A 13,853-nucleotide genomic window follows, 5' to 3' on the forward strand; every position below is an offset into this window, starting at 1 on the left:
TGCATTTTTGCAGCTGTATAGATTCTGTGTTTCTCCCTCTGGAGACAACGCAGCACGAGAAAAGTGTATCGGTTCTGCAGCACCATCTGGTGACAAGAAAGCAAAAAAAGTTATAAGCAAACACTTTGTGAAGAACATTTCTTCAGAATACACAAGGATTCAGAGTTGTTGGTATATTGGATATTTGTGTGCCGAACAGGATCAATTCTGTTTGCTTCGATGGTCCAACAACAGAATATGCATTTGGCTTATTTACCCAAAACACCCTTGGATATAATTTGTGTTATCATATGCCAGAGAGACAGTACACAACATGTTTGTTTTATTGACATATTGCACACAATAGCATCATGAAACTTGCTTGCAATTAAATTCACTTTCTATTTATTTCTTCCAGACCTAGCCGCTTAGTACCTTTTTGTATTACCTGATGGCCACCTGAATGGCAGGTGTTGTAGCTTGTTACATACAAAGTGTGGGTTAATACAAATACATACAATGGCAACAATCCAGCAAATGCTAATCACAGCTATGGACTGCTTTGCACACAGGCCCCTGTGTATATGATGTACCCACACTTGAATTGGGCAAGTGAGTCACTTATACCTGTGTCCACACACCCACAAATGCATAGCACACAGAATGTAAAGTGTGATATGAGTCCAATGTTCTGTTTCCAACACTGGGCTTTGTGAAGTCCATAAGCAAGACATGACAAGACATAAGCAAGACCCTTTTCCACTATTGATCGTCCACTCGCATTCAATAGCAGACTGGCAATGGACCTAGAGCTTCCATATAGCTATAATGACTAATATAATTCCATAGCCTCCTCCGTGAATTTGTCCCATCCCCTTAGAAAGCCACCATGCCTTGCATCAGTGAGCTCCACAGATTAACTGCATTACATAAAGAAGTACAGTGGTACCTTGGGTTACATACGCTTCAGGTTACAGACTCCGCTAACCCAGAAATAGTACCTCGGGTTAAGAACTTTGCTTCAGGATGAGAACAGAAATCGCGCGGCAGCAGCGGGAGGCCCCATTAGCTAAAGTGGTGCTTCAGGTTAAGAACAGTTTCCGGTTAAGAACAGACCTCCGGAACGGATTAAGTACTTAACCCGAGGTACCACTGTACTTCCTTTAGTCTAACAATTCACAGCACACTTGCATCTATGTTGCGCTTTCTGTGTAGGGGGACACACCTAGTTCACACGTACAGGCCTGACGTCCAGATTTGCTCTTAAGTACTACTGAAATAAATGGAACCAAAATGGATAATGCATTGCCTTCCATAGGGCTTCCATACAACTGAAGCCGTGCAAGGAGATAATTTCTGTACAGTTGGCAGTGTAAAATAGCACCATCGCTCCCTGGCATACGTGCACTTTTTTTTTAGTACGTCTTCACTCTGGATTCAAGCTATACCTGGGAAATGGATTTCTCCTCCTATAAGAAAGATGTATGTACAGCAAATGGAAACAGCCATTGGCCAGTGTCAACGTCCAGAGAAGATACAACGGAATAGTAGTGCCAAACTATCCCCCTGCCTAAGCCCTGCCATGTAAGGATCATGTTACTAATTCTTAAAAACTATTTTAATTAAGCAGAACACGTTAGCCTTCTTTAGCAACACAGTTCAAATCTCCTTGGTTTTGAAACAAGCAGGGTTTTCGCCCTACAACGGGCAATGCCAGCATCTGGCAGGTCTGCCTGCTTCTTCCAGAACTCGCTGAGAGTGGCTTATTCAGGATCCTTCAAGACCTGGAACTAGGTCTGATCTGCTATGAAACAAAAGCTCCACATCTCCATTACATATGTCCAATGTTCCACCTACTGCAACAGGACTGGGTCTAAACCAGGAGGAAAAAGCTCTGACAAGGTTAGAGCCTCACATTTTCTTCAATACAATGTTCACGTTGTATATTAAAATTAAGACAACAACAAGAAAGCAAAGCAGCAGTTGATACATTTGTGGGGCTACTGCCCATACTCCAGTTTTTTTCTAAAACACATAGTAAATTCAAGCTAAAAAATATTTTTTGTTGTTCAAATATATAACAATTATTCGTATACAAATATAGTCTTTGTGATATGCGATTCCTCTTAAAATACAGGATTTTCTTAATAAGCGAATCTCTCCCATCTCTGAATAAAGATATTAAATAAATATTCCAAGGAAGGTCCCGTCAACTGCAAAATGGAACCGTATAAAAGAAGATCATCACAAAAGTCAATTCCTCTTTCATCCTTGCAGATGAACTGCTATTTTCATTTTTAAAAATACTAGTTGAAAAAATGTCCGCTCCCACCCCCCCCATCAACCTCAATAAGATTGCTAGAATAAGTTTGGAAGATTTCGTTTGAAGCGTAAAAATTCCCATTGTCATCTTTACCTAGACATTTTGTGTCCTAACATTTTGTGTTCATCATGATCTGCATATTCTAAACTGTGGCTTTCCCCTTTTCTCACTCACCTAAATGCAACAATTCTGTAGAATATTGCTTTTCCTTGACATTTTATTTCAGAAAGTGCTGAGCATAAACCATTGTTTACACTTGAACCTACAGTTTGTGTACTTAGCTTCTGCTGACTTCAGGTCTATGCTTATTGCATATAGTGAGTCTAATATAAATGAGATTCTTTTTTCCTTTAAAAAAATGCATAATCCCCTCACCTACGGTACTTACATGCAATGTAGGTTCATAAATGCTTGAAAATCTACTGAAATATACTTGGTCTAAAGGTGTCTACATTCGTCTAGGGCAATATTATAATTCTATTTAATACAACTGACCAAATGCCCACTGATTTTCACTAGAGTGGCTTGATTCAAATAAATACAACTTAAGTAACTGATTTCGATTCAACTTTCTAATTTGTGTATGTTCTGAACAAGCATGGATGTTTTATAAAAAGTAATTTGTTTGCAACTGAATAGAACCTCTGTACTGTGTAAAAGAATGAACCCAAATGTCTGGCCATGTCTTTTCCATGTCTTTTCCACTACAGAATTTAGGAGAAACTGTGAAATTCTTCCTGTTTGATGCTCTCATTCTCCCACAAATACAGCAGTTTTGCACACCAACCACCACTGACTTGAAAAGCCCAGCACTTTCAAGAACAAAAGCATGGTAATTGCTATGTTCTTCCTGACACAGAAAATAAATGTCTCTGCTGCTTAGTTGACAGCCTAAATATTTATAATTTGTCTAATAATAAATAGAATTCATGACCTGCATTTGTAACTCTTGATCTCAAACCGCCCCAAAATGCATTTTTAAAAAGGCTGGGTTGTTGTTGTTTTTTACACAGAAAAGCAGGCTTTTCACTGTTTTGTAGTGAGAGCTATGGATTCACTTTTAAAAGATGAGTGTGGACTTTGATATGCTTGTTATGACATTCACATTCTTTTTAAAGAGGCAGCTAATACAACTGAAATGTTTGGAAATTTCGATCATCCATCTTGATGAAAGACCTTCCTATGTGCACAAGAAGCAGAAGAGATGGGGGCAGCTTCGGGGGGGGAGGGATACTGCCTAACGCACCAATCCTTCATAATCAAATTGGCCCTTGGAATGAAGTTTTTTTGCACAGATATATACATATTCATGTGCTTGCTTTCGCACTCCTTTTAGTGGCAATTTTCAACAATGCCCTGTTCTGACATTTCCCCAGAATGCTTCCTGTTAAATTGCAACGAGACAGCACCTCGATAAATTTTCACAACCGGGTTTCTTGTGCTTCTTCTTCGGTTTCTTCTTGCAAGGCACTAATTTTAGGCCTGGACATCCGTTTGCTTGAGTTCCTGGGATGCACCGGGAAGAGTCTGACACGATCTGAATGGCTGATGGCTTGACGGAAAGAATTCTTTTCGCTGAGCAGCTTCTGGATGGATTCGTATTGCGTGACTTTGTTCTCTTCTATCACCTAGTTAAGAAGAGGTTGGGTACAATGCAGTTATAAAAGAGCAATGCTTGGATTGTGAATGGTTATTTTTTAAGCCAATAACACAATTACAGGACTGAATTATGGTTAGTAATTGAAATAGCTACTCCATTTACATTCCACCCTTTCTGTTCCCAGGAAATCTTGCATTTAGACATTGCCCAGAGCCAAATCATCTTAAATTCAGATATAGGGCAGATCTACACTCATGGTTTTTAACGCTAAAAGGGAATGGTTCTGATAACCATATTGCCATATGTTCTTTTTTTTCAATGTGCGTCATTAAAATGTGACACCAGAGGGTGCTGCAGAGCAACCCCTGCCAGACACAAGGTAGAACTTGTGGAAAGGAAGTGAAAGAGAAACCAAATGGGACTTTTCCCCATCTTGATGTTTAAGAATGATATTTTTAATAGGTGAGAGTAGATACAGCCATAGTCAGGGGTTGTTGTTTTTCCAGGGAGACCTCATAGGAACTCAGTTCCGACACTTCTCAGGTGGGTGCAATTGCTATTCTAAGAGAATGAAGAAGGTGTTCATGGTGAGTTGCGCCACCTCTTATTCTAGAAAAATTACTTCAGGATATTTCCATGGGCCCAACACAGTGGGCAGCATTCCACTAACTTGTTCTGTCAGCACAATAACTTTTGTATGCACTGTGGTAGGAAGGCGCTGCCAGCTATTATACCACGCTGGCTGCCCATATATACCTGCAGCCAATGCCTTTTCAGCCAATTTGAATTGCAGCAGCTGGCAGGAACTTGAGCCAGCTACCCAGGCAGCCAAGGGGAATCCCTTCAATGACCACTTGGCCATGTGCGTTTTGTTTTCACTGCCTGGGGATGGTGACTGAGAGCAAGGATTCGCAATAACCCAGTGGAAGGGGTAAGTGTCCATTGTATGCACGATGAAACCTCCTCATCCTCTCCTCTCCCCTCTCCCCCCACACCCGAAATCTGTTCCAGGAGTTTCCACAGCCCTCCAGAGCACATTTGGGATGGGCACAGAGCACATGTGCGGAGGGAGAATTCCACTGCACAAGCAATGCGTTGGATAACGACCAGTATTTATATTGTTTCGCTCTGTTCATTGACAGATCCACTGCATGATATAAGGCATTCCATTTATTTGTATTTCACTAGGCAGACTGCCTTGTGCAGCTGCTCAGAGGAGATATTATAATATGAAAAGAGTAATTTTTGCACCCTTCCTTCCTTCCTCCCTCCCCCAAAAAGTTCACGTATATGTGTGCAAGAAATGAGGGGTGATAATGGGGAAATAACACTGGAACTTGGAAAACGTTTACCATTTTAAAAATGTGTCTACCTGGGAAGCTATTCTATCTGCCTAGTGTGCATGAGTAGGAGAGAGAAAATGCGGCTGTGAAAAATGTTGCATGAACAGTTTGTGCTGTTGTTGACTTAGGTGTTCTCGCTATCAGAACTGAGAAGTAAAACTGTAAATCATGTATTAGACAGTTGTGTCCAGGACGGTTAGTACTTTGATACAGAACTTGGCATTTCCTTCTTCATATCTCTCTTTTATAGAAGTGAAAGAATTTGGAAGATGAGCAGTATCAAGCCAGGTACTATTGGCATTCAAAGTGGTGATCAGTTTCCTTCTGAGACTCCAGAATCACAGTTCCTAACATAACTTGCTAGGTGCTTAGAAAATTCTCCTCTGCTTTATAAGGAAGGAGAAAATACCTTAGCATAGCATACTTTGCTCTCCAACTATTGTCTATATTTATTTAATGCTTTTATAAGTCACCTCCTGCCACAAGGTGACCTAAAGGAGTTTACATAGAACAATCAAAACAATATAAATGAAAATCCCAAAATACAGTTTAAACCAGGCAATAAAAAAATTATGAGCAACAAAACTGGTAACAGCAACTCAAGTGTCAATAAGCATCTTGTTTGAAATACTCTATTTGCCCTTTGGCATGATTGTATTGATTATTTGGGGGTGGAGGGGAATACCTACAGTACATTGTGCATTTCCATAAGTAAGTCTTATTGGGATAGCACAGAACGCAAACATTGTGCTATCAAAGAATTCGTCTGAGAAATGTGTATTTCTGGATTAAGCTCAAAAACTAGACTTCTGGCTCCAAAGGTGCACCATATTTTAGGAAGTGTGACTAGCAGTGTTGTAAACAGCCATTTCATGCAAAAAAAATAAATTAATTAAGCACATATAATTTACACCTGTTAGAACATCATGTTGGTTGGGATATAAAGTTTGCACATGTCCATGGTGTCTTTGGACCAGAGCATACAAGCACAGCTTGTGATATTGCAGGGCCTGCTATTCAAATGAAAGAAGTCCAGAACAAACACCACTGGACATGCTCCAAGCCCTTAAAGGTAAAGGGACCCCTGACCATTAGGTCCAGTCATGGCCGACTCTGGGGTTGCAGCGCTCATCTTGCTTTATTGGCCAAGGGAGCCGGCGTACAGCTTCTGGGTCATGTGGCCAGCATGACTAAGCCGCTTCTGGTGAACCAAAGCAGCGCACGGAAATGCAGTTTACCTTCCTGCCTATTTATCTACTTGCACTCTGACGTGCTTTCGAACTGCTAGGTGGGCAGGAGCTGGGACCGAACAAGAGGAGCTCACCGCATCACGGGGATTCGAACCACCGACCTTCTGTTCAGCAAGTCCTAGGCTGTTTGGTTTAACCCACAGCGCCACCCGCGTCCAAGCCCTTACTCATGCCTAAAAGTAGCTATTTGGATCTACCTCAGACATAGCGCCTAATTCTTGAAAGGCACTCACCAAATATCGCTGGCATTCCATTAGTGCTTCTAGCCTGTGTTCTGAGAGTATTACTGTACAGTTTGCAAAAGCCTGCTTGAGAGTCTTTTTAATGACTTGGAAAGTCCTGAAACGTAAACAAGTTTTAATATGCAGAAGAATGCAATATAAACTTTTGGTTACATGCAGTTGACACTTTTACAGTATTTGTTAGGCTTTTTACAGCATTGCAATAGGAAAGTTTCAGTTCAGATGAAATGTCAGCATGACACCTACTGTTGCTACAGTGACTACTCCTGCAATGCAACAACTGAAGTAGTTGCTCAGTATTTTGTTCTAAAGTAACTGTTTTCATTCACTTCTTGCTTTGACCAGACAAGGTTGGAAAAGGGTCAACATCTGCTGTAGGAAACCAGAAGCTCTATGCTGACATTGCAGAGTTAAACCACCTTGATAGTAATTTCCTCTCCTAAGGCAACCCCCAAAAATGACCAGGATGGTGAGGGTTCCTATAAGGAATGGTTAAAAGAGGTAGGGGTGTTTATTCTGGAGAAGAGACATGATTGCTGTCTTCAGAGAACTGCAACACTTTCCTCGCTGCAAGAAGTGAAATGACAGGGAACCAGGCAGAGGGCCTTCTCAGTAGTGGCACCTGCCCTGTGGAATGCCCTCCTATCAGATGCCAAGGAGATAAATAACTATACAACTTGTAGAAGACATCTGAAGGCAGCCCTGTATAGGGAAATTGCTTAAATGATTGATGTGCTATTATGCTTTTATATTTGTTGGAAGCTTCCAGAGTGGCTGGGAGAAGCCAGTCAGATGAGTGGGCTACAAATATAATAATAATAATAATAATAATAATAATAATAATAATAATCACAAACAATGGGAGTGGAGCTTTCTCTGTTGGGCTAAAGGGCAGGACTAGAACCAATGGGTGAAAATGCCTGGGAAACAGTTTTCAACTAAATGTTAGGAGAATCTACCCAATGGAACTGGCCATTTAAAAGTGGAATAGACTGCCTCAAAAGGTGACAAGTTCACTTTCACTGGAAGTATACAGCAGAGGTCAGATGGCAAATGTAAAACAAGGAGAATTACTATTATTAACATGATAATGTTTTATTCTATTCCAGTATGAAAACAACTGGACAAAATATTTGTCTCATACTTACTTAGGATCAAGATGAGCACTTGGTTCATCCAGAAGAAGAATTTTTGCTTTGCTGAGAATTGATCTGGCAAGACACATTAATTGTTTATGTCCATGGCTGAGGACACAGCCACCGTCCAAAAGGACAAAATCAAGCTTGCCTGGAAATTGCTCTATTACAGATTTCAGTCCAACCTGAAGGAGATAAGAATAGGGTTGGGAGGCAGCGGGAGATAAGCATTCTGTTTCACACAAATTGGTTTTCTTTCTTGCAAAAGTTATGACTATTTGGCCTTAATCCACAGCACTAGGCATCTAGACCCACATGATAAGGGATGCAGACAATTTCATTCTCAAATAACACCCTCCTGTGTCACATGATAAGATGATATTGGAAATGGACTTTGAAAAGTTGGATGTGTTAGCCAGGTTGCCTGGCTTAGGGACATCTCCTAAACAATGACTTCTAGGTTACAAATGCTACAGATTATAGCCACAGAAACAGAACACAGAGATGCCATCTCAGGAACACTCAGAAAACAAAGGAGTGCCCTGCACTTCTCCCTTTGATAGTTTAATAGGTTCAGTTCAGAATAAACAGTAATATATACTTAAGGCCTAGAGATTCATCAGAAACGGTGAGCTTATGTTGAAATCTATTTAATCTGTGAGTAATAGTAATGATATATACACCATCGCATAATTTATATCACCACAACGATTGTTCCTTCTTAATAGGAAACATTGACTATAATTTGAAACCTGCTTTAACAGTCAAGGTAGGCATGGTACAGCACTGGATTCAGCCAATTAACCACACTTACACTAGATAAAACCTCTAAATGTGTGTGTCATCCATTTCCCATAACTGGTCATCTGGAACAAATGGTCGCCATTTTTAAATGTCTACTGTGGTCAGTGGGCCTTACCAGAATTTCAATTAGACACAAAGGGGATTACACCACGTAACTGAGAGCAGCACAAATTTATAGGTTAGTAAAAAGTATCTTTTGACGTACTATAGGGACACACATTTTATGAGCTTCAATTAATAGCCAAGCTTCTCTTTTTTAAAAAGACCTAACATTCACATTCAGCAGGCACTCTTGCTTAGACTGTTTTCGGCACCTGCTAAAACCTTTGTTTCAGCAAGTCTATCCAGACACATAATTTAGCTATGTATATTTGCTTTTAATATTTTCTGATGTTATCTGTGAATTATGGTTAATTATTTCAGGTACACAAAGGGGAGATTTATTTTACTAAGCTATTTATAAATAAAATTAGTAGGAACAGACACCTTGCGTAGACTGCACATATTAGCATACTTGACAGCCAAATTCAAAGTTGGATAATAGGGGCCATTTAATTGGATTTAATCTAAGGTGTCCACACTGACAACTTTTCATGTTATCCGCTCCTCTTCCTAAGATACTTAGCTTGTAGTATTTGTATTACATCATGCGCTCTGTCTCAGTGACAGCTATACTTAGAGAGATTCTTCCTCCATGCTTGTAATCTATTTTCAAAACAGGCACAAAGATTGGGATAGTGCCATTTATTAATAGCGCTGTACTCTAAATAAATAGTGCTACGCTCTTCTCTTCCAGTAGGTATATCTGATCTCTGTGTTACTAAATTACTCTCCTCCTCCACCAAAACTTCCCCTGCCCATGACAGCCCTGTAAATGGTTGACAGAAAAGAAGCCCAAATTTCAAAAATAAACCAACCAATCAAGACAAATCTTTAAAGGTTTGTAGGTTAGATTTATTGTATATTCCTTTGTACTCCTTAAGTTGATAGGAATTATGTTTTTTTATATATAAAAACAACAACAACCTGTTAATATTTTAAATGCAGTGATTCCCTATCTGATTTATATATTCCTGAGAAAAAGAATTCAGCTGCTTCTCTCCCTCTCCATATATGTGTGTGTGAAGCATATCTTCATAAGTGCTTCAGTAAATAGATTTTCTATCTTCTTTTGAGGTTTGCCTCACTTTATTTATGAGTGGTGACCCACATTTTCAATCATATATTAAAACATATTTAAAAGCGGTGCTGTGCTACAACATCTTAACAGCAGGCACCCAACTAGATGTTTTGGCAAAAAGAAGCGTTTGTGCAGATGTTGAATGAGCTTGAAAATAAAACATAGCAAATGAAGGCTATGAGGTAATACTAAGAAGATGTGGTATGAACAGTTATGGAAGCAAAACACACACAAAAATATAAGAGGGGGCAAAACAACGATGGAAGACATGGCCCGATCTAATTTAAATCAAAGAGTTATTGTGAACTTTTTTATAATAGTTCAAGCATCCTCTTTAAACAATGGGCTCTGTGATCTATGATCCCTGAGAGGTGATTCAATGAAGCATTGGATCTCCCTCTCTAAAGAGGTCCAACTGCCACCCTGGAAACTTCCAGATCATTTGCTTTCCCAATATCTGAACTCTGTAAAGGAGTGGGCCAGGAATGGACGGATCCAGATGGTTCATAGCCTTCCCAGTTTGCCAACACATCTCCAAACCACGGAAAAGAGTATGCCAACCCTGTAGTTGGCATTCTCTATTTTCCTTCCACTGAGAGAGAAATGGCCTTACATCAAAGGGATTCTGGGGCATATTCTGTGTCCCAGTTGGGAAAATTTACTCCGCAATCTCCTACTGCTGCTTACCTTGTATGTGGCAGGATCCTGTAGGAGTGTTAGTGAGACTTTGCAAGGAAGTGGTCTAGTACCAAAAATCAGGACCCTGGTCAGCTCCCGGTGGAGGCAACTTCAAGTAAGCTCCCACTGGGTAGGAGTGCCAAATGTATGTGGCCTTGGAAAAACGTTTGGACAGAACTGAGAAAGGCACAGCCTTGAACCTGCTTTCAAGCAGATGCTACAAGGTGTCAGGAGCTTGTCCTACACTCGAGTAGGACCCTGGCAGAGACACATGCCTGACTGGCATGTTCTCTCCCTCCTGGTCAATCATTGGGAGAGTCAAAAGCTTTCTTTAGCCCGAACATCACAGCGACCGATGCCAACAGACATCGGCACACTTAGCGATCCGCAGAATCTTTGCAACTTGCGTGACAGACCTCAGCAACTCAGCATTTTGGCTAATCTAGTTTATTTACATATAAACACACACGGAGCACTGCAACATGGCTCCCTCTCTCTCTACCATCAGACAGCAAAGAGAAAGAACAAAGGACAATAGTCCCACTTCACAGAGCACAGTAACAAACATCCTGTCACTTCCCACTTGGAATGTATGTGGAATCAAAACATACACCGTCATGCGAAAGACAACAATCCCATGACTGCAATCACAGAGCAGGAATTCTAACACAAGGAACTCTTTCAAGTCCTCAACTGGAGCACTTGAGAAAGGCTAGAACCATTTTGGGGTGAATGGGAGGACCACTGGCCACTCTCTAAGTCTTGTAATTACAACCTACTGATACACTAGTACCCAGCCAAATGAAATAAACTGGATAACCACTAGGCATTCAGGGGGAGTGGCATCCTGGTTATGGAATAGACTTTTTGGAAATGTTCACTTGGCTCCATTTTTATGGTCTTTTCAGTACCAGGTGAATACAATCCTTATTCACCCATTATTTTGTTTCATAATTTATGTTAGTTTTGAACTGAGTTTTATACTGTGTTTCAGGTTGTTGTTTTTTTAAAAAAAACATTTTTTACTGTTTTTTATGGTGGTTTATATTGTATTTTAATGTTGTGCTATTTTATTTCATTGTCTTGTGAGTTGCCCAGACAACTTTTGTTATGGGGTAGCTATATAAATATAGCAAAAAAGCAAGCAAGTAAATAAATAAATACATATATTTCTGCTTCCTTACCTGATCAGCAAATGAATTGAATTACATATGATTACAAAGTTTAAAGTAGTTTTAAAAATGCACAAGGCAGACATACTAAATGAAAATGAGCAACAAATATTTGCAGTTGTCCACACCACCCTTTCCTTAATGAGACGGCAATTTATCTAGGAGAAGGGAAAAGTCTGATCCGCAACATCTTATCAGAGGGGAGTGACAAAGTTATTGGGCCATCTTGGCTGGATCCAGACACATCAAAAAAACGTTTCAGTTAAACGCGTAAACTTTGTATGAGAAATCGGGTTGGCAAAACAAAACTCCACAGCGCCATCTGGTGCCACAGTGTTATAATGCATATACAACACATATAAAGCGCTTTTTCTTTGCCAATGTAGCTGAGTCCCTTGTCATGCCTTGACCACTTGGGAATTATATTGCTCTCCCTGAAAACATAACTAACAAAGATGGGCATACCTACCTCCTCAGCAACTTTCCATAGTTCTTCATCAGTCCACTGTCCATAAGGGTCCAAGTTCTTTCGAAAAGATCCAGAAAATATGAACACTTTCTGTGGAAGTAGAACAAAACAAATTTTTTAAAAAAAACCTGTTAGCAGAATTTATGCGGAAGAGCTAAGGCTATAGCTGATAAAACAGCCATTTTCTGTTCCTCTTCAAACATGACTTTGGCTGATTAACATCCTATTCCCTTTTAAATGTGTTAGTGGAAGCAGGTGGGAGATAGGTATGGGGTCACAGCGCTCATCTCGCTTTCAGGCCGAGGAAACCAGCGTTTGTTCACAGACAGCTTTCCGGGTCATGTGGCTAGCATGACTAAACTGCTTCTGGTGCAACAGAACACCATGAAGGAACCCAGATCACACAGAAATGCCATTTACCTTCCCACCACAGCTGTACCCATTTATCTACTTGCACTGGCATGCTTTTGAACTGCTAGGTTGGCAGGAGCTGGGAGGGAGCAACGGGAGCTCACCCTGTCGCGGGGATTCGAACTGCCAACCTTCCGATCAGAAGCCCAAGAGGCTCAGTGATTTACACCACAGCGCCACCCTATTATACCACCCACCTGACTGGGTTGTTGGGTAGCTCCCAACAAAATATAGTAAAATATAGTAAAAACGCATCAAAAACCTCCCCTTCAGCTGTCTTTTAGAATTCAGATAGCTGTTTATCTGTTTGACACCTGCTGGGAGGGTGTTCGACAGGGCGGGTGCCACTACCGAAAAGGCCCTCTGCCTGGTTCCCTGTAACCTCACCTCTCTCAATGAGGAAACCACTTCATCACACCAAATCGTATCCTTGGCTCTATTTACTTTCCCTGATATTTTTGCTTTGCTGTTCTCCGGGACCCCATCCAGACAACAAGTACTGCTCAAAATTGCCCCAAACTATCTTGTTCCATAATACAGGGAGCGGAAACTGTGGCTCCAGATATTGCCGCAATTAAGCTCCCATCAGTCCCAGCCAGGAAGGCCAACAGTCAGTAATGATGGGACCTGGTGTTTGGCAACATCTGGAAGGCAATGAATCGCTGACCCTGAAATAAGTGAAACAAAACTCCTGCATAATAGCAAGAATGTGATAGGCTTTCTGTGAGGAAAGCGGTAACAATAATCCATTAGCGCAGGAGTCTTGCACAACTGAAGTTATGGTGTGCATTTTTCTGTTTGCTGCTTTCTGTTTCCTGTCACGGTAGGTAAGGAAGTAGAGGAGATGCATTTTTATATTCTAACGCTATGCTTTATCTTCCCACATCCTGCTCCTAATTCCTACTGAAGCCAGTGAGATTGTTGTCTGTCAATGAAGCGAAAGCTGTTTCCCTGCTTCTCCCATGGTAAGAAATGGACACCTCTTAGTCACACACAGGAAACTGTGTCTTGGGGGCGGAGAACGACACAGTCCAAATTCAATATTTGCTTAATCTCTTTAAGCAGTGTGAGAGACTTTGTATCACTCTTGCCAGGAATGATTTATTCCGCTTCAGATGACAGTAACTCTTTCACAACTGCTCTGAGAAGGTGAGGAGAATGTGACACTTTCTGCGTCACCGAAAGCCCTTGGCAGATTTTTCTCTCAGAGAAAGTGGCTTTTGCTACGACTTCCCCTCCATTGTGCCCGCTGAATAAACACTGCCT

The 13,853-nt window shown here is 40.8% G+C and overlaps 1 protein-coding gene across 5 annotated transcripts in view; it reads right to left on the minus strand.

The window, feature by feature from the left end:
- Positions 1-300: 300 nt before the first annotated feature.
- Positions 301-13,853, minus strand: part of CFTR (CF transmembrane conductance regulator) — an 86,557-nt gene continuing 73,004 nt past the window's right edge. For 3 of the 5 annotated variants that reach the window (XM_083399330.1, XM_083399332.1, XM_083399331.1), the window contains 4 exons: positions 12,177-12,266; positions 7,886-8,058; positions 6,729-6,834; positions 301-3,930 (listed from right to left, as the gene is read on the minus strand). In XM_083399330.1, the coding sequence (XP_083255456.1) occupies positions 3,724-3,930; positions 6,729-6,834; positions 7,886-8,058; positions 12,177-12,266 (576 nt within the window). In that variant the 3' untranslated portion in view covers positions 301-3,723. The remainder of the gene's footprint in view (positions 3,931-6,728; positions 6,835-7,885; positions 8,059-12,176; positions 12,267-13,853) is intronic. The other 2 variants (XR_014502064.1, XR_014502065.1) reach the window with 2 other exon arrangements.

This window comes from Podarcis tiliguerta (assembly GCF_965153285.1).
Source record: "Podarcis tiliguerta genome assembly, chromosome: 10".
NCBI lineage: Eukaryota > Metazoa > Chordata > Lepidosauria > Squamata > Lacertidae > Podarcis > Podarcis tiliguerta.